Genomic DNA, 21,441 nt, shown 5'->3' with positions numbered 1-21,441 from the left:
ATTTTTTCCCCAAATAGCTCTGCTTCACACAGAAACACATTGTAACTGAAATTATACAGAGTTCTCTGTGAGGTTTTCATTCTGCTACTACAAAGTTTCATAATGTCATAGTTCACAGTGAATAAGATTTACACTGAAGCAGTTATTCTTTCCTTGGAAACACATTGTAACTGAAATTATACAGAGTTCTCTGTGAGGTTTTCATTCTGCTACTACAAAGTTTCATAATGTCATAGTTCACAGTGAATAAGATTTACACTGAAGCAGTTATTCTTTCCTTGGAAAGTAATCTCTGTTGCAGCATCTCTTCGAAGATATTAATTACTACCTGGAAAGTTAAACAATTCTAAGTTCACACTATTCTTTGCGTAATTGGGTATCTGCTGTGTTTTATCACGCTTTATTCAACTTTTTCTTTAACAGCAATCTGAGCCCTGATCTTTATTTTGGGTACCTATTATTAATGTTTTATGGCCATGTTAAGTTTCTGGTTAGCTCCCAAAATGTCGGAGATGAATTAAATTATTTTTGATTCTAAATAAGTTATATTAAAATGCTGCAATATTTCAGAAAATAATATTTTGAAGGAAAGAATGAGCTGGTGTCCTGTGTGGTACAAATATTTTGCTTTGATGATTTTTCTCTTGTTAGATATATCTGGCTTTTTAAGAAATAGTTAAGAAAGGCCTAAAATGAGGACCTAACTTTGTGATAAGTGGAATATAGTTCCTATGGTGTCTTTTTTTCATGACAACTGACTCAGTGATAAAAATTATGTCATAAAATAGTGATCACTTTTAAAAGGGTCTCAGATAAGAGGGGAAAATGTTGAAGTATTTCTACCAAACGTGGCAAAACTCCACAAAATATATCAAATGAATGGCACTCACATGTTTAAAATTCTTATACCGCTTTATCTGCATTGACATACAGAATTTTACAAGTAGAAACAGTTTTATTTCACTATCCTCACTCTGAACATTTCTGCATAGTTGCTGTTGGCAAATAGCTGGATAAAACTTTAAGATACTGTTCTGTGAGCCCATAAGTATATAAATAATCAAGTAATACAAATTGTTTTATAAAGGGGCATACGGTATCTTAGTGTTAGGTTTCTTTTTAGTTTACGTGTTTGAAAACCTATGGGAGAGCTTTTTATCCTTGACTCAAATTTCTAAAATCTTTGCACTTGGCTGTGTGTGGTAGAACATTGGAAATGTTGTTAGACCTTCTAATGCATAAGCAATAACAACAATATATTCATAGGATTTTTTTCTTTTTCTGCTAGTAGCTGAAACAGTACAGCAGTACATTTCTAACAGTTTCTGTGGTTACCTTAGATACACTTTACTACGCAGTTCAGGATTTACCTTTGTTTTATCTGCTGTGTGATAGCAGTTCTCCATACATTTAACAACACTCGGTAATTAACTTAGAAACGAGTTAGCTTGGAAAACCTACTACATACTATTGACTTTATGGTGCTTTGACTTCTTTCTTAGCTCTTGTCAAAGGTCCTAAATGGACAACACTTGAAAATAATATCCTATATGTACTCAAAGATCAGATGCAGTGCAAACTTTTCCATATCCTTCAGATAATGTGCCTGAAGTCTGTGAAGTTACTATCTCTGAAAGTTACAGTCTCAATCTTTTTGCCCATTCAGAGTTTTTATCTTTCTGCTGAAACTGCTAACAAAGTTGTGAATTGCGGTGTTGGCTTTGTGATATGCTTACTTGTTCACTAGAAACTGGAGTGAGGCCAGCCACTCACTTATTTATCACAAGTTACTGAATATTATTATTGTTGTTTATGTTGTAAAATCACTCAAAGTGTGATTTGTCATTGTACAAGCATATCGAAAGACATGGTCCTTCCCATGAGGAGCTTACATTATTGAAAAGCAATCAAATAGTAGTTTTTGGTCACCACAAGACTTAATTCACACTAATCTAGAACTGAAGGGCTTGTTTGGAGGATCAATAATAGCATACCATTTTCTCTCTTAGTTTATTACAATGTTTTATATATTTAGGAGGAGGATACAGAAGTGGAAGGAATACAGTATGAGACACTAAGAACGTTTCATCATGGGATCAGAGTCGATGCCATAGCATGGAGTCCAGAAACCAGACTGGATGCTTTACCTCCCCAGATAAGGTATTTTAAAAACATTTAAGTATAAGAGCAACTTTTCTTTTGTCTGTCCACCTTTTATTCCTTAATGCAAAAGTAAAGTTAGACTCTTTGAGTGAAATCCTAGCCCCACTGGAGTCGATAGCAAAACTCCCATTGACTGCAGTGGGGTCAGAATTTCACCCTTTGGCTTTAGTTAAGTTTTACTTTTTTCAAAGAACCATTCAGTTTTGAATTAGTCAAAATAATTAATATGAAAGTGGGTGTAAATAAAATGTAATTAACCTTCTCTGTAATCTGTCTAGAAAGAACACTGCTAGGACTCTTTGTAATGCCCTATTCTACAATAATCAAGTCTGCATTAGGACCGGATGAAATTCTCTTTCTGGTACAAGCCAATGTCAGGCAAGATTCAGATGTTATTTGTGAAACTACAGAACTGTAGGACTACAGTAAAAGAGTATTAAACCTGGTTTTATGCTTTTATTAAGGGCATGGCTACACTTGCAGATGTAGAGTGCTGTGAGTTAAACCAGCCCTCCGAGAGTGCAGTAGGGAAAGCACTGCAGTGTGTTCACACTGTCAGTTGCAAGCGCACTGGCATGGCCACATTTGCAGGAGCAGTGCATTATGGGCAGCTATCCCACAGAGCACCTCTTTCCATTCTGGCGCTGTGGCTTGTGGGAAAGGGGCGGGGGGATGCAGGGCATTCTGGGTCCTGTCCCAACACCCCGTGATGCATCGCTTCGCATCCCAGCTATCCCTGTTCTTCCGTCCACATTTGATGCAATCTTTCAACGTTTTTTGTACTGCGCGCTCTGTCTTCCCTTTCAGTCTGCGGGAATGGAGCCTGAAGTGCTGAGGAATATGCTGATGAGTCTCGCCAGCACGTCACGTTTGGCAGTCAAGTTACTCCTTAAGGTACAAATTGACAGTGAGGAGTCCGACGATGATGTTAACTCGTGTAACGCATATGACGCAAGATTGCTTATGGCGTTCACGGACATGCTCACCATGGAACGCCGCTTTTGGGCTCAGGAAACAAGCATTGAGTGGTGGGTTCACATCGTCATGCAAGTCTGGGATGACGAGCAGTGGCTGCAGAACTTCTGGATGAGAAAAGCCACTTTCATGGGACTGTGTGCTGAGCTTGCCCCCATCCTAAGGCGTAAGGACTCAAGATTGAGAGCTGCCCTGCCGGTGGAGAAGCAGATGGCTATTGCAATCTGGAAGCTGGCTACTCCAGACAGCTACCAATCGGTCGCTAACCAGTTTGGAGTGGGAAAGTCGACCATTGGAACTGTGTTGATGCAAGTTTGCAGGGCCATTAATTGCATCCTGCTCAGAAGAACTGTGACTCTGAGTAATGTGCATGACATTGTGGCTGGCTTTGCACAAATGGGCTTCCCTAACAGCGGAGGGGCGATAGGTGGGACGCATAGTCCAATTCTGGCACCAGCCCACCTAACCTCCAAGTACATTAATCGGAAGGGGTATTTCTCTGTGGTTCTCCAGGCGCTTGTGAATCACCGTGGGCATTTCATGGACATTAATGCAGGCTGGCCCAGAAAGGTGCATGACGCACGCATCTTTCGGAACACAGGCTGTAAGCTGGGATTTTCTTCCCAGACCAGAAGATCACCGTAGGGGAAGTCGAAATGCCCATTGTGATCCTTGGAGAACTCGCTTACCCTTTAATGCCGTGACTCATGAAACCCTACACAGGGAGCATTGACAGCAGCAAGAAGTGGTTCAACAACAGGCCGAGTCAGTGCAGAATGACGTGGAGTGTGCTTTTGGCTAATTAAAGGGCCGCTGGCGCTGTCTATATGGGAAGCTGGACTTGGCCGATGACAACATCCCCGCGGTTATATCCACATGCTATACCTTCGATAACATTTGTGAAGGGAAAGGTGAAAGATTCACTCATGCATAGAACTCGGAGGTTCAACTCCTGGAGGCTGAATTTGAACAGCCAGAGAGCAGGGCTATTAGAGGGGCCCAGCACGAGGCTGCAAGGATTAGGGATGACTTGAGGGAGCAATTTAAGGCTGAAAGCCACCAGTAATGTTTGGTGCCCTGCACGGGAGTGAAGAGCAGTGGTTCCAATGTTAGTAGGAATCTCTGTTTACTATGCTGACTTGCAGTGCCTGTTGCTTTCCTGGGCTAAGATATTTTTTACTTAATGCAATAATAAAGAATGTTTTCAAAGCCAAAAAATCCATTTATTTAAAAGAAAATTCATTTATTGAAAAGAAACACAACTGCTTGGAAAACAGGGCAAGGGGGTGGGGTGGGGAACGGTTCAATCACAGATTTGTGTATGTCCTGTTCTCATACTCTGCCTTCCTGTCTGGAGTGTTGTGCAATGAGTGCTGCACTTCAGGCTGGCTAAAATGCATGGTGATGGGGGCTGAGTGCAGTGGGTACAGGTTGTAGTTTGTAGGGCTGGTTGGTGAAGCTACAGGTGTTGGAGGCAGCTGGTGGTGATAAGAACCCGGATGTGGGGGAAAGTGGGTTGGAGGTGATACGAGGGCACAAGGGAAAAAGTTTTGGGACAAGGGCTGCAGGGGAGGGGCGGGCGCGCTAGTGCTCTTCCTGCATGGCTACAAGCGCCTGTATCGAGTCCCCTTGGCGCTCCATAATGCTTAGCAGCTGCTCCGTGCTTTGGTGCTGGCGTTCCGCATTCTGCTGGCAGACCCTCCTTTAACTCTCCCACCACTCCTGTGCTTTTAGACTTTCATTAAGGGACTGCTGCATTACTTCATGCAGCATGTCCTCTTTGCTTCTACATGGCCTCTTCCTAATTCTTTCGGAGTCTTTCATACTTCTGGAGGCTGATCAGAGTGCATTAACAGACCAGGGCATCCACACTGGTGCAGCAGCGCTCCAGCTGGGGCGCAGCAAGTGTTCTGCCTTTCATCGAGGTGGATTACCAGGAGTGCCCCAGCCGCGGAGTCCGGGCGCTCTACATGCCTTGCCAGTGTGGACGCATCGTGAGTTAGGGCGCCCAGGGCTGCTTTAATGAGCTCTAACTCGCAAGTGTAGCCATGCCCTAAGTCTGAACAAACTGCCGACACTTAAATAGTAGTACCTGTTTAACAATTAGAAGTACTTTTAATGTTCAAGCGGTGTTTCAAACATAGTATACAAATGCCAAATCTGATGTTTGTTAAAAATAAAATGTTTAGTGTTAATACCATTCTTGTGTTTTAAACCACTGCTAAAGCATGCTAGAAACTGCTTTATGAACTTACATTAGTATCTCTTTCAATTGCTATTATAAATGTTTTAACTTCTCTAGTCATTTGATCACCACCGGTAACAATAGGTGCAAATGCTAATTATAATTGACTTATTATTTCAAAGATTTCACAGTTGATTCAATATGTGACTTATTTGGTTGGGCAAAATGGATAGTTTTCTTTCAGTATAAAGTATCCATTGCCACCTGACATGCAGCTACAATACACTGCATTCCACTGAATACCGTAAAGACTGTTATTTCCAAAAGGGAATTATAATATTCAGAAGAATTTCCATTTTCAAAAGCATAATCTGAATTTTCTTCTGAAAAATGAAGTGAATCTTTAACTTAAATTGGGATGGAAATTTTGCAAGTGAGAAATGATTGAAAGGCTTCTCCTCCCCCCCCTTCCCCAATTATTCTAGATTTTGTACTGCAGCTGCTGATAGGAAGTTAAGGCTATTCACTTCAGATCTCCAGGATAAGAATGAATATAAGGTAAGATGCACATTATTAGAATTTATTTTTCTATCTTTTTAGCCTCTAGCAGAATTTAGTCTGTTTTATCCCCTAACCTGCATGTTGTATTACAAGATAACTGTAATTGTACTGTAAAAGAAATATCTGCTATTATGATCTGCAACATTGAATGTGTCCTAATATCTGGAAGCATTTAATCAACACGTTAAAGAGGGAAAGGTCTGCATGCAACATGTAATTGCAATTTATTCCTGTTTTGTACTTCTTAATAGAAAAGAAAAATGACTGCATAACTGAATTTAACAGAACTCTAGAAAAGCAAGTAGGTAATTATTTATGCTTGGACTAAAATGAGGCAAGGACAGATTGTCAACATGTGAGCTTGAAGTGGGAAGTGAAAAGATTCTATTACATACTGAAAGCTGGGGGCAAAAGTTCATACTAATGTTTTTAATATCTAGGCTTTCTTTAGGAATGTTCTATAAAGGAAAGAGTTAGCGAGTGAGTATAAATTAGAGATACAGCATAAATGTTTATTTAAGAATTGTTGGGAATCATTATTAATTTGTTTTAATTGCAACTTTTAAGATTTTCCTCCTATAATCGTAATAATTAAAAGCATTAATACTGAAATCAGTGCAGTCACTTGTACCATAATTGTAGTCAATTCTGAGAAATACATTCTTAAACCAGCAATTGCTTTTTTGTGAAGCCATATGAAAACAAACACATATTTCAAAGAATGTTTATAAATGCATTAGTCTTTTATTCCATTTATTTAAGGCAGAGGTTCTCAAACTGGAGGGTGTGGAATGTATTCCCAGGGTTGTGGGGATGTGAGAAGCCACTCTGCCTTCAGAGCTGGAGAGCAGTGGTTGCTGGCCTGGCACTCAGCTCTGAAGTCAGCATCACCACCAGCAGCAGCGCAGAAGTAAGTGTGGCATGGTGCGGTGCTGTCTTAAGAGCGGGGCACCTGGCCAGCAGCTGCTGCTCTCTGGCCACCCAGCTCTGAAGGCAATACCGCCGCTTGCAGCAGTGGAGAACTCATATTTGCTTTAGAAACTTGTCTTGTCTTGTGAAAATTTTATCTACAGTCATTTTTTTGTAATGCCGAAGTGACTTAGGCTCCAAAGTCCCTTTTCAAAAGTGACTTAAGCAGTTTGGGCTTCTGAAAATTCTAGCTTACATCTTGGTGCGTAATAGCATTCTAGTTCCTACACTTATTGTGTAATTGACTGTACTGATTAGCGTATACAAATGTTCCATTGAAATTCAAGAAAAATTTGCTAGGAAAATCGACACTGCTGAGATCCACGTTTATTTTTTTCTCATCAGCATTTTCATTTGTGGTGTATTAACCTGTCAGTTTTATATTTTTTTTAAAATATATTATGCATTTTTGCTGTATTGTATTGTACCTTAATCAGGTTTCAGCTCATCTTCCTTATATATGATAATTGATTTCTTCTGTGCGTTTAAACGGACAATGGAAAAAAGCCATAATTCAATCAGCAAAGAACCAAAATGACTGTGTGTGTTTGGAATGTAAACACATGTGCACATGAAGTTGTACGCACCATCCAGCGGTGCTGTAGCATGTGTATACACTCTTGTCCCTAGAACCAGCACTTTCAGAGGAGGAGAGGCTGCAGGTATCATTGTCTTTATGCTTGTGCCACTCATGATCCACTCCTGTAAGCAAAGAATAATACGGAATATTGTGTCCAAGTTGCTGACAATGCCATCCAAGGGAATCTTATCTGTTTGCTCTGAAAAAATTTTTTTAAAAGGCGAGAGCTTCTGTAATACACAACACAGTCCTAAAACATGTTATAGATGCTCAGAACTCAGACCAGCCTCATGTTAGGCTGATTTTTTTTTTTTTTAAAACTTGATACCCCAGTTTCCTAATGTCACTTGACTGAAAACTACCTGTTGCAGATACCTGGGTGTCAAAATTTACAGTGGATGTATGGAGGACTTTGATTCAACATAGCACACATTTTACACAACAAGGGACTTTGTACAGATATACAAAACATGCAAAAGCAGTTAAAGAATGTGATTAGTCTGACTGTAACCACTAAGCCATTTTTGTTTTTTAATAGTAAACCTTATTTGCATTTGGCACTTTCAGAAGGATTTCACAGACTATAGTCTGACATTACTGTCTTAGAGGAAAACCTGGTTTGATCTAATTATCAGCAAAGAACTGAAAGCAGGCACTTGTTAAATTTTCAAACAAGCACCTTTGGTCTTTCTCCCATGCTGCCCCACACACTTGGTAGGAGCTCCCTGTAAACATCTGCTAAGTGACTTCATTATCCTTCTTCATGCTCCTCCTTAAAACTCTCTTTTGCAATGATGCCCATAAAAAATAACTTAGAACAGTTAGACTGCTGGTGTGTAAGACCACTGTCTACCACGCTGACCAATACTGACTCTTTTCCTTGTACTCCCCTGTCCGTGTAGATGTGTTGTATTTTGTCTTATAATTAGACTAGAAACCCTTCGGGGGCAAACAATATCTTTCTGTTCTGTGTTTATAGAGCACCTAGCACAGTGGGGTTCTGGACTGTGACTGGAGCTTGTAGGCACTATGGTAATACAAATAATTAATAATGGCATAAGTTTCTACTTCTAAATGTAGAACCCCGACTTCATTTTAAATGTGTATGCTTTTCCTGTAGCAATTCCCGAATACATTGTAGAAGCTTCTGGAATGCTCAAATATTGCTGTTTATCAGAATTATTATTTTTATGACTTCAGTATGAAAATATTTTTGTTCTCATTGACAGATCTTTGATGGCCACTCAGATTACATTAATGATCTGGTATTTGCCCCTAAAGAAGGTCAGGATATTGCAAGTGTGAGTGATGATCACACGTGCAGGTATGTATTCTCTTCACGGTGCGATTGAAATCCTGGACTGCCTTGGATGGCTCCAATGAGGAGAAAAGCTATCCCTTGCTAGCGCCTCCTAGAGGCTTAGGTAGAGAGCCAAGCGTCTATCCTACTGTACCAGAGTCTGGCACAGCATTGCAGACGTAACAGCCAGAGATACTCTTCCTCTCTGTCCCCTGCAATGTGGCAGGCAGACATCGGGACTGCTGAGCAGCTGCAGCAAGGAAGGGACAGTAGCTACTCAGAATTCCTTGTGAGCTGCAGAGGAAGTGATGGCAGGTTTATGAGGAGGTGGTGCCTTTACCTTCTCCCTTGCGTGGCAGGGCTGACTCAAACACTTACATTTAAAAATCACAGGGGAAGACTCAGGAAACATATTTAATTAAAAATCAAATCTGGTTAGAGCGTCAAGGGCCATAAGTGACCCCAAAACCACAGGTTGGTGCCTCTGCGCTAATGGTTCAGTGATAAAATATTCCAAAGAGATGGGGAAGATGTCAGAACAGAGGTGATTTGTGTCGTTTTAAGATGATTGTGTTTTTTAGTTACTGATATAACAATCACACTTAGATAGATCAGTAGCCAAATAACGTCCAAAATAATCCCTACCCCTGATTTCTCCATTTAAAAGACTAGGAGTGAGGTTCCACCTGCACAGCCAGAAACCAATAAAATTAAAGTTGGATCTGATATGTGATGTGCGTACTCTGGAACAGCTCATCATTGCTCCAGTAACTTTGACTTACACCAGCTGAGGATTTGGCCGTTAGAACCCCTGGTAAAAAGTTCAGACAAAATCAAAGACAGACGCACGCACGCACACACCACCCCCTCCACTTTACCAAATGTTCAGTGGAACTTATATTGTTAAAATCAGCCATATTGGAAAAGCATTACTCTTTTAAATGACAAAGTAAGACACTTGTAGGGTTTATAAACCTAGAATGGGAGTTGTAAACTTAAGAGGGGGGAGCCACGTTATTCCTAATTGTTTTTTGTTAAACATGACCATTTAAACTTCTAGGCAATCCTTTTCTAAAGGAATTATTTTTTAAATGTCTCTCACTTTTATGCACAATAGCTGGACTTTCTAATTTATCATTTTGGATGAGATTTTGGTCTGTCTTTTAGGGAAAAAAACTGAAGAGAAGATTTAATAAATACAGTTCAAAGGCTATGAGCACCTTACCTCTGTGAGAAAGGAAGACATTTTCATACAGTGGGCTACACGATGTTAAATTAATTCCCACTGAAAATTCAGAGGTATTACCTTGGTCAGTACAAAGGTCCTGTATTTTTTTTTCAAAACATACGACAAAAGTCTTTTAAAAATGATACTTTTAAGAGCTACTAAGGAGCATTCCCTTTTCAATCCATGTCTTGGTTTCTTCATTACAATAGACTAGTACGAGGTGTTTCTTCGGCAAAGAGTTGTTTAAATATTTCCATTAAATACAACATATTTAAGGATGAAAGAAAGAATTGTTTAAATTGTAGTAATCCACTTGACACCAAAAGAATAAAAGATAAGATTTTTTTTAATGAAAGTATAACACCACCAAAATTTGAACTCAATAGCTGTGAAAAATAAGGCAGCCACTTTCCCCACTGTAGACGGTAAAGTCTGGCTAACAGCCGTGGGAAGAAATGGGATGTATTTGGCCACCTGAGAGTTCTCATATTTTTTCTATTCAAGGGATAGAAACGGGGAGAATGACAATAACATTTTCATTTAAAAATTGAATATAGAGCTATAGTCCAAAAATCAAAAGAGATTGCAATCTGCAGGTCTTTCAAAGGCCTTGTAAAAATTCATAGAAATCTTACTTAATTTGTTGTATAATTTGCCTCTTCAACAAAAATGTGAACACATCTATTAGTTGCTCTAGGAATAGGGCATCTGTTGAAATGGTTATGCTATGCAATACTAGAGCAATTAGTACAAGAATACAAAAGGATAAAGTTTCCAGTGTTTGGGGATATTGCTAGATTTCTTACTGTTAGGTTCGCTATAGATACGAACAGTGCTCTTATTCCAACTTACCTGTAGTTAATACAGTAATTCTCAATATACAGCTTTCTGGACTTCATAGAAGTTTCTCTAGGTTTTTCCTATTTTCATCTCTACAACAGTGGATTTAATGCAGTTTTAAAGGCACAAAGTAATATTATTACAATATGAGAAATATTAATTCTGTGGAGATATAGAAATATTTTAGACACTAAAACTTTGTGCTATAATGCTGTCAGAAATATGGGATGGGCCTGATCAGTTCTTGGATGAAGACCTCCAGTAAAAATCTAGATGTTGCTTTGGTAATTCATTAGGTGGTATGTTCCTTGTGAGTCTGGGTTGAATAAGTCCTGCAGTTCAACAATTCCTAAACTGTAGCACTTGCTAAGAGTCCATGATGTAGGCACCCCCTTATTTCCAGATACAAAATTGAAATGAGAATTAATACATAGATTTTTTTCATGAAAGCAGTTCCAGTAATGGTGTGTGGAGTCATGAATAAAAGGAGAAGTCCATTTCTGTGTTTAAAATATGGTCCACACTATTAAAAATGTTGAAAATTTCTGTTCTAATACAGCATTAGGAGGCAATATTCTGCTGGAGGTGCCATCTTTCAGTGAAACTGTCAAAGCTGATCGACCATGGCCATTAAAGATCCTAATCTGCCCACGTGCAGAGTCAACTGATTTATTTTTTTTAACTTCCTCTCCTAAACAACTGTATGTTACACTTGATTCATTTCATTCCAGAGGTAGCTACATTTCTGTGGTGGATGAAATGATCCCTGACAATAGTTTGTATATCAGCTTAAAGGGATGCTGTTGATTTTTAAAATCTCACTTGTGTACGTTCTTTTGTAACCTATAATGTAGGTAAATAGGAGATCTTGGAGTTTGCAGGGAGCTATTTTTCTGGATTTTTCAGTTTTACTTTGTGCATTTGGCAGCACAGTTTTCCCTGTATAATATGTCAAGCAATTTCCCATGTACTTTAGGTGAGTCTTTTTTTCACAGAAGAGGAGAGAAAATAATTTTTAAAAAAAATTGAAAATGTAATGGCAAAGTTACAACAATTAATGGAGGGCAAATAGAGGCAGGTGTCATACCGGAAACAAATGTTAATCATAATTATTACATTAACCAAACTTTAAAAATCATTTCAGTGGTAAACCATGTAAACTAATGTGGAATATTTTAGAACAAGTAAAAGCAAAGTAATTATGCACAACATTTTTTTTTATTTTTTAATATCTCTTCGAAGAATACTCAAGCTTGGGCATTGATACACTTCCAGCTGAGAGCCCCATACTGTTGTTCTAATGGAAAATAAAATTGCAGAATTTGATTTTGGATGTTATCTCACTGCTTGACCAGAGTTTCAGTTGGCTTTTCACGCTCTACCAGTGCTTCTCAACCTATTTACCATTGTGGGCTGCATATGTGGTTCATGATATGTTATGTGGGCCGCATCCAATACTACCTATATGACCCTGAGGTTGTCACATGTGCCGCAGCTGCATGCTGATTTGGGCCTCAGGTTGAGTACCAAGCTGAAACTCAAGTATGTCAAAGGGTTCTGAATACACTGCTTAGCACCAATTTGCTGGGAAAGGATTTGCTTCTTAGAAGGGTTGCAGTTGGTCAGTGATGCTGTCATCATCCAAGGCTGGGGTCAGAGACACAACCTTCCTACTCCAGCACACACAGCAGCACCCACCTACCCACCCTTATTTTTTATATCATGGCAAAAGATATATATGTAGCAGGCTCGTTCCCCCTGTTTTTGTATGTATATGGTGTTGCTTTGTTGCTATATCTCAGATAATTTCTCACTTCCATTCATTTTGGACTATTCATGCCAAGATGCAGGCTGTTTCATTGAAGTGGACTCTAGGATTTTATGTTGGTCATAATCAGGTTCAATCTTTTTTTCTTTTTGTTTCATGTGACCACAAATTTTGCAAGTGCATCCTGGCAGCAAGGGTTAGATTAGCTTCTTGAATGGAGATATGTGGGAGAAGGATTGACATCAGGAAGGTGTGTTCTATTGTTAGAGATTGGATTTGCTGGAATGCCAAAATGTAGTGCAATGTTCAGTGGTTTCCCAATGCAGTAGCTTGCCCAACACCACAAATCTTGGTATATCTGTGTGGTCTTTGAACAGTTAGTTTGCTCGGTATTATAAAAACCAAAATGAAAGAAAGCCAGTGATGGCTCCAAACTGCTGTTTCTTTCCCTGGTCCTTCACTTTTGTTAAAACCATTGCCAGGACATGTTGTTCCTGGGTGTCATTTTGTTAATTCAATAAACATTGCAGACTCTTGGCCATAGTGTACGCAAAATTTCTGCCTGTCCTCATTTGTTCCTGCCTCCTGCAATGTTGAATATCTTTGTCACCACTCTTATTTAGTCTTTATAGCACATGTTCAAAATTATTCCTTTTTTTGGGGGCCAGAATTAAAAAATGAGCAGATTTTTATTGTACTCTGTATTATTTTATCTTATCCTTACCCTATTTATTCTGGCAGAACACCACCTCCAGTATCTGGAATGCATTGATACCTCTTTTTTATAATGCTACCAAAACATTTCTTCTTTAAGGACTGAGACTTTTCAAATCCAAGGCTTGTTGAGCTCATTCACCAAGATAGCTGTTATGCATTGTAATGGATTACAATGGAGAAGGAATTGGAATAAGATTAAAGATTGTGACATAATGAAAATATTTCCTGATTTTTGGATTCCATAGTCTTCTACTCTGCCCATTTTTTGTTGTTGTTGTATGCATCCTAATATGTCCCCCAGATGTGATTCTGTTTAGCTTCTATTGCACTGCTATTTGTGGTCATTATGCAAGTTTAAACCTGTCTCCTATGTACAATATCTGATAATCCTGGAAAAGTAAAAGCAGTTTCCAAAACAAATCTTTGGAACTTAGTTGAATAAGCTTTAATTATGAAGTTATTCAGAAAGAAACATTTCAGGTTAATTTTGTGCTATTAATGTAATACTAAGTAACTGGGGGGGTTTTAATGAAATGTGAAGAGTTTCCTGTGTGACATTGTTATGATTTATACTGAGGATCATGAAGTGGTAGTGAGAACTTTTATTCTAGACTGTAAATTCCTTAAAAATCACCACATTTAATCTGTTTGAAAACTACCTCATGGACTTTTTTCTAAGGTCACTCACTGGCAGAAACAAAGTTCAATTTCTCAGTATGAACATCTTTCAAAAACACTTTATTTAAAAGTTTTGAGGGATTCTTTTAGTTCACATTAGGAAGGAAGTACGTTAATATCTAAGAGTGGTAGCAGCAAAAAGAACGAGGAGTACTTGTGGCACCTTAGAGACTAAAATTTATTTGGGCATAAGCTTTCGTGGGCTAAAACCCACTTCATTGGATGCATGCAGCAGAAAATACAGTAGGGAGGGAGGGAGAGATAGATAGATAGACAGTCAGTGTGACAGGGTCGAGCCAGATGGCTACAAGAGAGTAATAGAAGGCATATATATTAGCCCCAGGCTAAGTATGTCCCTTTTCCTTGGGTAAGGTAACAGGGAAGGTTCCAGAACAATCAGGAACCTTCTGGAGACAATTAAGACAGGCTGATTGGCTGCAGGTGTTCTAATCAAGAAGCTTCTAGAATCAATTAAGGAAGGCTAATCAGGGCACCTGGGTTTTTTAAAAAAAAAGGAGCTCACTTCAGTTTGTGGTGTGTGTGTGTGAGGAGCTGAGAGCAAGAGGCACTAGGAGCTGAGAGTGAGAATACGGACTGTTGGAGGACTGAGGTGTACAAGCATTATCAGACACCAGGAGGAAGGTCCTGTGGTGAGGATAAAGAAAGTGATGGGAGGAGGCCATGGGGAAGTAGCCCAGGGAGTTGTAGCTGTCGCACAGCTGATCCAGGAGGCACTCTAGACAGCTGCATTCCACAGGGCCCTGAGCTGGAACCCGGAGTAGAGGGCTGGTCCAGGTTCCCCCCAAATCCTCCCAACTCCTGGTCAGACACAGGAGAAGTTGACCTGGACTGTGGGTTCAGAAAAACGGCCACACTGAGGGCTGCCATGAAGCTCCAAGGCAAGCAAATCCACCAATAAGCGCAAGACCCACCAAGGTAGAGCAGGAACTTTGTCACAATAGATATATACACACACAAACACACACACACAGAGAGAACATGAAAAAATGGGTGTTGCCTTACCAACTCTAATGAGACTAATCAATTTAAGGTGGGCTATTAGCAGCAGGAGAAAATAAAACTTTTGTAGTGATAATCAGGATGGCCCATTTCAAACCATTGACAAGAAGGTGTGAGTAAAAGTAGGGGGAAAAATTAGCCTGGGGAAATAGTTTTTACTTTGTTTAATGACCCTCCCAGTCTTTATTCAAGCCTAATTAAATGGTGTCCAGTTTGCAAATTAATTCCAGTTCTCATTGGAGTCTGTTTTTGAAGTTTTTTTGTTGAAGAATTGCCACTTTTAGGTCTGTAATTGAGTGACCAGGGAGGTTGAAGTGTTCTCCACCTGGTTTTTGAATGTTATAATTCTTGACGTCTGATTTGTGTCCATTTATTCTTTTGCATAAAGACTGTCCGGTTTGGCCAGTGTACATGGCAGAGGGGCATTGCTCGCACATGATGGTAGATTGGTAGATCACATTGGTAGATGTGCAGGTGAACAAGCCTCTGATAGTGTGGCTGATGTGATTAGGTCCTATAATGCTGTCCCTTGAATAGATATGTGGACAGACTTGGCAATGGGCTTTGTTGCAAGGATAGGTTCCTGGGTTAGTGTTTTTGTTGTGTGGAACCTATCCTTGCAACATAGCCCGTTGCCAACTCTGTCCACATATCTAGGACCTAATCACATCAGCCACACCATCAGAGGCTTGTATTTTAAGAATTACATCCTTGCAAAAGATTTTCTTCACAGAGTAATGATTAAGTTATTTTAAAGATTAAAAAGGCTCCCTGTATTTGAGGTATGCAGTGCAGTTGTAGTCAGGTCAGTCCCAGGATATTAGAGTGACAAGGTGGGTGAGGGTAATATCTTTTATTGGACCAACTTCTGTTGGTGAGAGAGGCAAGCTTTCAAGCCAAATAGAGCTCATCATCAGCTCTGGGAAAGATACTCTAAGCATCACAGCTAAATGCAAGATCTGGCCACAGCACTCTTACTGAAGGAATATCTGGACTCATAGAAACCATCCTCTGGACACAATTGACTTACTCCACAACATTAACAACCTGCCTCAGAACAACATCCTTGCCACCATAGATGTCACTTCCCTAAACACCAGTATCCCTCACAATAACAGTATAACTGCCTGCCTCAAATATTTACAAGACAATGGACAACCCTCAGATATTCACCCGCAAGCTCATTGCCAAATTCATTAATTTCATCCTCACCCATAACAATTTTACATTCAATAGCAAACATTTTGTCCAAACCATGGGAACTAGGATGACTCCCCAGTATGCCAACTTCTTCATGGGCCACCTTGAAGACTTCCTGGCCAAAGCACCACAAAACGAGTGATAAAGCTGAGATACATGAGTGATATTTTCATTCTCTGGACAGAAGGTTTAAACTCCCTCATAGATTTCCAGCACCTGACAACCACATCTTCAACAACTACCACCTCACCATTAAACTTTCTCTGGAACACTCCGACACTAACATCAGCTTCAACAATGGAACCCTACATACAACTATATACAAGGAACCCACAGATCACCACACCTACCTTCATTGATCCAGTAACCGCCCCAATCACACCAAGAAATCTGTTATCTACAGCCAGGCACTCAGACACCTCAGAATATGCTCCAAGGGGAATCCCCCCAACCTCTCCAAGCTCATCATCAGAAGCAAGCTCCCCCAAGACACACCAAGTCAAAGTGGTGCCAGAACAACAGATGTAAAACCTGCAGACATATGATCAGCATCCCCCACAATACTCCTTTCAAGATCCATGGATCCTACACGATGCCTATCATAACATTTGGAATACTTGGTCTACTGCACTAAATGCCCCAATGACAACTATGTGGGTGAAACCAGAAAATCACTACACCCTTGAATAAGGTCACACAGGAAAATGATAAAAGACAAAAACACCCTATCACCTGTAGGTGAACACTTTTCACAAGCAATCATTCTATATCTGACCTACTCTCTACCTTGCATGGTCCCTTAGAATATGTGCTAAGATTCAAGTGGATCCCCCCCACACACACCCCAGTGTAGACCAGGGCTAAGTGAGAGAGTCTCTATTGTTATGCAGAAAAGAAATGGGCAGAAGAGATGGCCATATTGTTCTCCCATAGGACTCATGGAAGATAATGTGCCTAATCCTACCATTTCAACACAGAATAAACCAGATACAAGCACAGCACTTTGCTGTTTACAGAGTAAAGGAGAGAGCATAAATTTGTCTCCACACCTAATAACCTCATTCACAGCTGGGAAGAAGACAAGATGGCATGCTCCCTTAGCCAAAATGATTCACCATCCTCAGTTATATTGGTAATTCTCTCCCACACAGTAAATACACATGAAAAGTGTTGATTTGACTTGGAATATCTACAAGGCACAATTTCTGGCAGTGGAAGAAAGTACTGTACATTTCTAAATTACCTAATCAAGCAGATATTCCATTTTTTAAAACACTTGTTAGTTTTTTAAATAAAGACACCGATCCCTCAGGATTGGAAACTCTATGATTTCTACAGGGAAAACAAATATTTGGTCTGCTGTGGTTTGGCATAGGAAGCTAACATTGTTCACTAAATGTGTTTACTTTACTTCGTATCTATTTTGTCTAGATTTGTGATGTATTATTTGAGAGTGTGTTGAAATCTCTTACATTTAAAATATTAAGCACCCTGGAAGTCAGTGAAAGTTCCCCTAGAATAAACAATAAAAGTGTGTAACCACTCAACTCTAAAGTCTATATAGAGCATTTTATTTAAAACCTTATGAACTGCCATATTTCTATAGCCTTACGCATATGTAAAGAATATACATATCCACACAGTACGAACTTACCGTTTTAATGAGTATAGTTTACAATGTGATGTCACGCCATATAATTGAACTATTTATTTTGAAGAGAAAGAGGGCAGGAGCTTTAGCTATCACCCTGTATTGTGAAAGCATCATCCATGTTTCGTATACAGTAGAACTTCAGAGTTACGAACACCTCGGGAATGGAGGTTGTTCATAACTCTGAAATGTTCGTAACTCTGAACAAAACATTGTGGTTGTTCTTTCAAAAGTTTACAACTGAACATTGACTTAATACAGCATTGAAACTTTACTATGCAGAAGGAAAATGCTGCTTTCCCTTTATTTTTTTAGTAGTTTATGTTTAACAGAGTAATGTACTGTATTTGCTTTTGTGGGGAGGGGGTATCTGCTGCTGCCTGACTGCGTAATTTCGGTTCCAAATGGGGTGTGTGGTTGACTGGTCAGTTCGTAATTCTGAGGTTCTACTGTATAGCATTATAGGTTTATTTCACAGAGTGGCTCCCAAATTATGGTTCGGGGTGGGTGAGGGTCAAGTGGGCCACTGATGATGAGAGAACACTTCTTTGTTTCCATCCCCTAGTTAATTATGGCGGGAGAATGCTTGAATATAGGAAGAGAAATTAATAATGTACTACCTTAGTGTATCCTAAAAATTACATTCAGACATTTGGGTCTGACCCATTGAAGTACTCCGCACTCACAACTCCCTTCAACTTGAGTAAGATTTGTAGGTGTTTGACACCTCTCAGTATCAGGCCTTCTGTTAGATACTTTTGTGTTCAAAAGATGGAGTACAGATACCAGATCTCCTCTGCTTCTGGCCACCTCTCTGTCAGCAGGCTAAGGCTGGAAATTAATGTTTTTACAAACAGCAGTAAATACTTTTTTTTTTTTTCCTTTTTTATTAGGGTTTGGGACTTGGAAGGAAATCAAAAGGCATATTTTGTTCTACGTTCCCCTGGAATGAGTGTGTGCTGGCATCCTGAGGAGGCTTTTAAGGTTGTACTTCGTAGCTTATTTTTCTTAAACCAGTATGTAAATGTGTGTCGCTTTTCTAAACTATAGAATTTTGAAGCTATAGTATGATGAGTTCGCTGTAGAAGCACATTCTGTATTATTCTTCATTATCAGCAGAGTCTATAATTTGACTGGTTCTTCTTCAAGTAGTGTCCCTGTGGGTGCTCCACTGTAAGAGTGTCTGTGTCCCTGCGATGCTGATCAGAGAACTTTGGTAGCAGTCTCCGTCTGGACCAGTGGAAGCTTCCTGAAAGTGGGGGGCCACCAGCACCCAAACTGTGGCCCTGCCCCCTTATGCCACCCCTTCTTCCTGAGGCCCTGCCCTCATGCTGCCCCTTCTCTCCAAAGCCCTGCCCTTGCGCTGCCCCTTTTCCCTGAGGCTCCGTCCCATGCTCGCTCTTCTCCACCCCCCCACCCCTTGCTTGCCCTTACAACTGATAAAAAGTGATGGGGCTGTGGCCCCCAGCCCTCTCTGTTCCAGCACCTCTGGTATCAGTTCAGCCCGCGCATGCACTCCTCCATGCCTACCACGAGGCTAGCTAGCGTGCACACCTGATCCCTCCTCAGTTCCTTCTCAGCAGCTCCTGACTAGAGATGGCACCATAGCTGTCCATTCCTGGATTGTTAACTCGCTTAGAATTGCTAATTGTAGCTTCTTTTAAAGCCTCTTTTTCTTTATTTGCTTCATTTATATTTTATTTTGGCCATTGCCTTTAAAAAAAAAAAAAGAAGAAGAAAAGAAGAGGACTTTGTCTTCTGCTAACCACTGTTGGGAGGTCCTCGCTGGACAAGAGTATGCCCGGCTCCCCAGGCTTCAAAAATTGCCTCAGTTCTAAGGACTCTATCCCAGTGTCTGACGGACACTTGCAGTGTGTTCGCTGCCTGGGAGAGAAACACATTCCACAGAAATGTGGCTTGTGTCAACAACTGAAGCCCAGATTCAGGAAAGACAGAGAACTGAGGCTCAAATTCCTACTCATGGAGTCAGCCCTTCAACCTCTGGAGTCCCAGCAGGAGCCCTTACGGCAATCCTCTACTTTGAAGGGAAGTGAGCCCAGGGAGATGCCTGCGAGCTACTCCCATAAAGCCTCTAAGAAAGGGGGATAATCTACTGATACTTTCTGTAGTTGTTGTCCCTTTTGTGTTAGCCTAGATAAATAGCCTGGGATTTTAATTAATTTTGATTTCTCAGCACACCTTCCACATTCTCTTCCACATTTGGGGAGAGGTTCAGATCTCCTATCTGAGGTCTCTCTTTAATGGAGCACAAAATCCACGGAAGTGGCTGTCATATCATTCCATTCTCCATTGGAAGGTTTCTGAGTATTTGTTCATGCTGCAACTTCCAGATTTATCATTCCCAAATGTCAGAGAAAGAATGCCAACTTGGGATTTGAACTTAGTTCTTAATTCTCTTATGAAACTTCCGTTTGAGCCACTAGCTACTTGTTTGCTTTTAAAACTTTCCATGGAAACTATCTTTCTAGTGGCAGTTACCTCTGCTCAAAGAGTGTGTGAATTAGGGGCTTTGATGGCTGACCTGCCTTATACTGTCTTTGAGGTAAAGGTATACCTCAGACCACATCAATGATCCTACCAAAGTCGTTTCTGACTTCCATATCAATTAGACTGTTCATCAGCTAGTTTTCCACCTTAAACCCCATCAGAATGAGCTGCCCTTCATGCTCTTGACATTAGGAGAGTGCTAGTATATATTGGATGGTACTAAATCTTTTAGAGTCTCTCTGAGACTAACTGTGTCTGTCACAGAGCTAGCAGAATGACAGTGTCCACCCCGAAATTTTCTGGTGGGTTTCTAGCTGCATCCTATCCTGTTATGGAGCTTCTAATGTGCCGTGTCCATCTAAGGTCAGCGCTAACTCTATCAGATCTCAGTCTACATCTGTTCCCCTATTAAAAGATGTTCCTGTAGTGGAAAGCTGCTATGTGAGTCTTCGTTCACACCGTCTTGACACACTATGCCTTAGTGCATACCTGTAGACCAGATGCTGCCTTCAGTTCTGCAATCAGTTCTTGGCCAGATTCTGAAGTTCCCACCTCCTTTGGGGGGTGCTGCTCGAGAGTCACCCGAAGTGGAGCACCCATAGGGGCACTACTCAAAGAAGGAGAGATTACCTACCCTCGTGCACTAAATGGAATTCTTTGAGATGTGTCGCCCCTATGGATGCTCCACTACCTGCCCTTCCTTCCCCTTTGCTTCGGAGTCTCATCTTTATGGGGCTTTTGCAGTAGAGAAGGAACTGTGTGCAGGTCATCCACCACAGCCCTGTAATCCCTTTGTATGGGCCACAAGAGTTGCTAGAGCACATGTGTGAACCAAACGAGCACTACTGTGGAAAATCTTCAATCAAAGACGCATGCGTGGAACACCCACAGAGGTGTACATCTTGAAGAACTCCAGTTACTGTACAAGGTAAGTAACCTCCGCTTCTGAGCTCTGATAACATTTCTCTTATGTCCAGCCTCAGTTCCCACATAGAATGACTTTGGTATTCCCTGATCATTATGAAGCAGATCACACCGTATAATTCAAATCACTGTATTGGTGTTATTTATAGGGCAGTTGATTAATCGCAGGTAACT

General features: G+C 40.4%; 2 protein-coding genes across 5 annotated transcripts in view; one reads left to right on the top strand and one right to left on the bottom strand.

The window, feature by feature from the left end:
* Positions 1–21,441, bottom strand: part of PARPBP (PARP1 binding protein) — a 151,547-nt gene that overhangs the window by 98,370 nt on the left and 31,736 nt on the right. The window lies entirely within an intron of this gene.
* The window catches only part of NUP37 (nucleoporin 37), a 31,794-nt gene that overhangs the window by 4,189 nt on the left and 6,164 nt on the right, over positions 1–21,441 (top strand). For 2 of the 4 annotated variants that reach the window (XM_073323435.1, XM_073323446.1), the window contains exons 3-6: positions 2,036–2,160; positions 5,809–5,881; positions 8,663–8,757; positions 18,729–18,819. In XM_073323435.1, the coding sequence (XP_073179536.1) occupies positions 2,036–2,160; positions 5,809–5,881; positions 8,663–8,757; positions 18,729–18,819 (384 nt within the window). Of the gene's footprint in view, positions 1–2,035; positions 2,161–2,970; positions 4,357–5,808; positions 5,882–8,662; positions 8,758–18,728; positions 18,820–21,441 lie in introns of those variants that run through there. The other 2 variants (XM_073323469.1, XM_073323461.1) reach the window with 2 other exon arrangements.

This window comes from Lepidochelys kempii, chromosome 1 (assembly GCF_965140285.1).
Source record: "Lepidochelys kempii isolate rLepKem1 chromosome 1, rLepKem1.hap1, whole genome shotgun sequence".
In the NCBI taxonomy this organism is placed as follows: domain Eukaryota; kingdom Metazoa; phylum Chordata; order Testudines; family Cheloniidae; genus Lepidochelys; species Lepidochelys kempii.
Note: the sequence above shows the minus strand (reverse complement) of the source record. Positions and strands in the feature narration are given on the sequence as shown.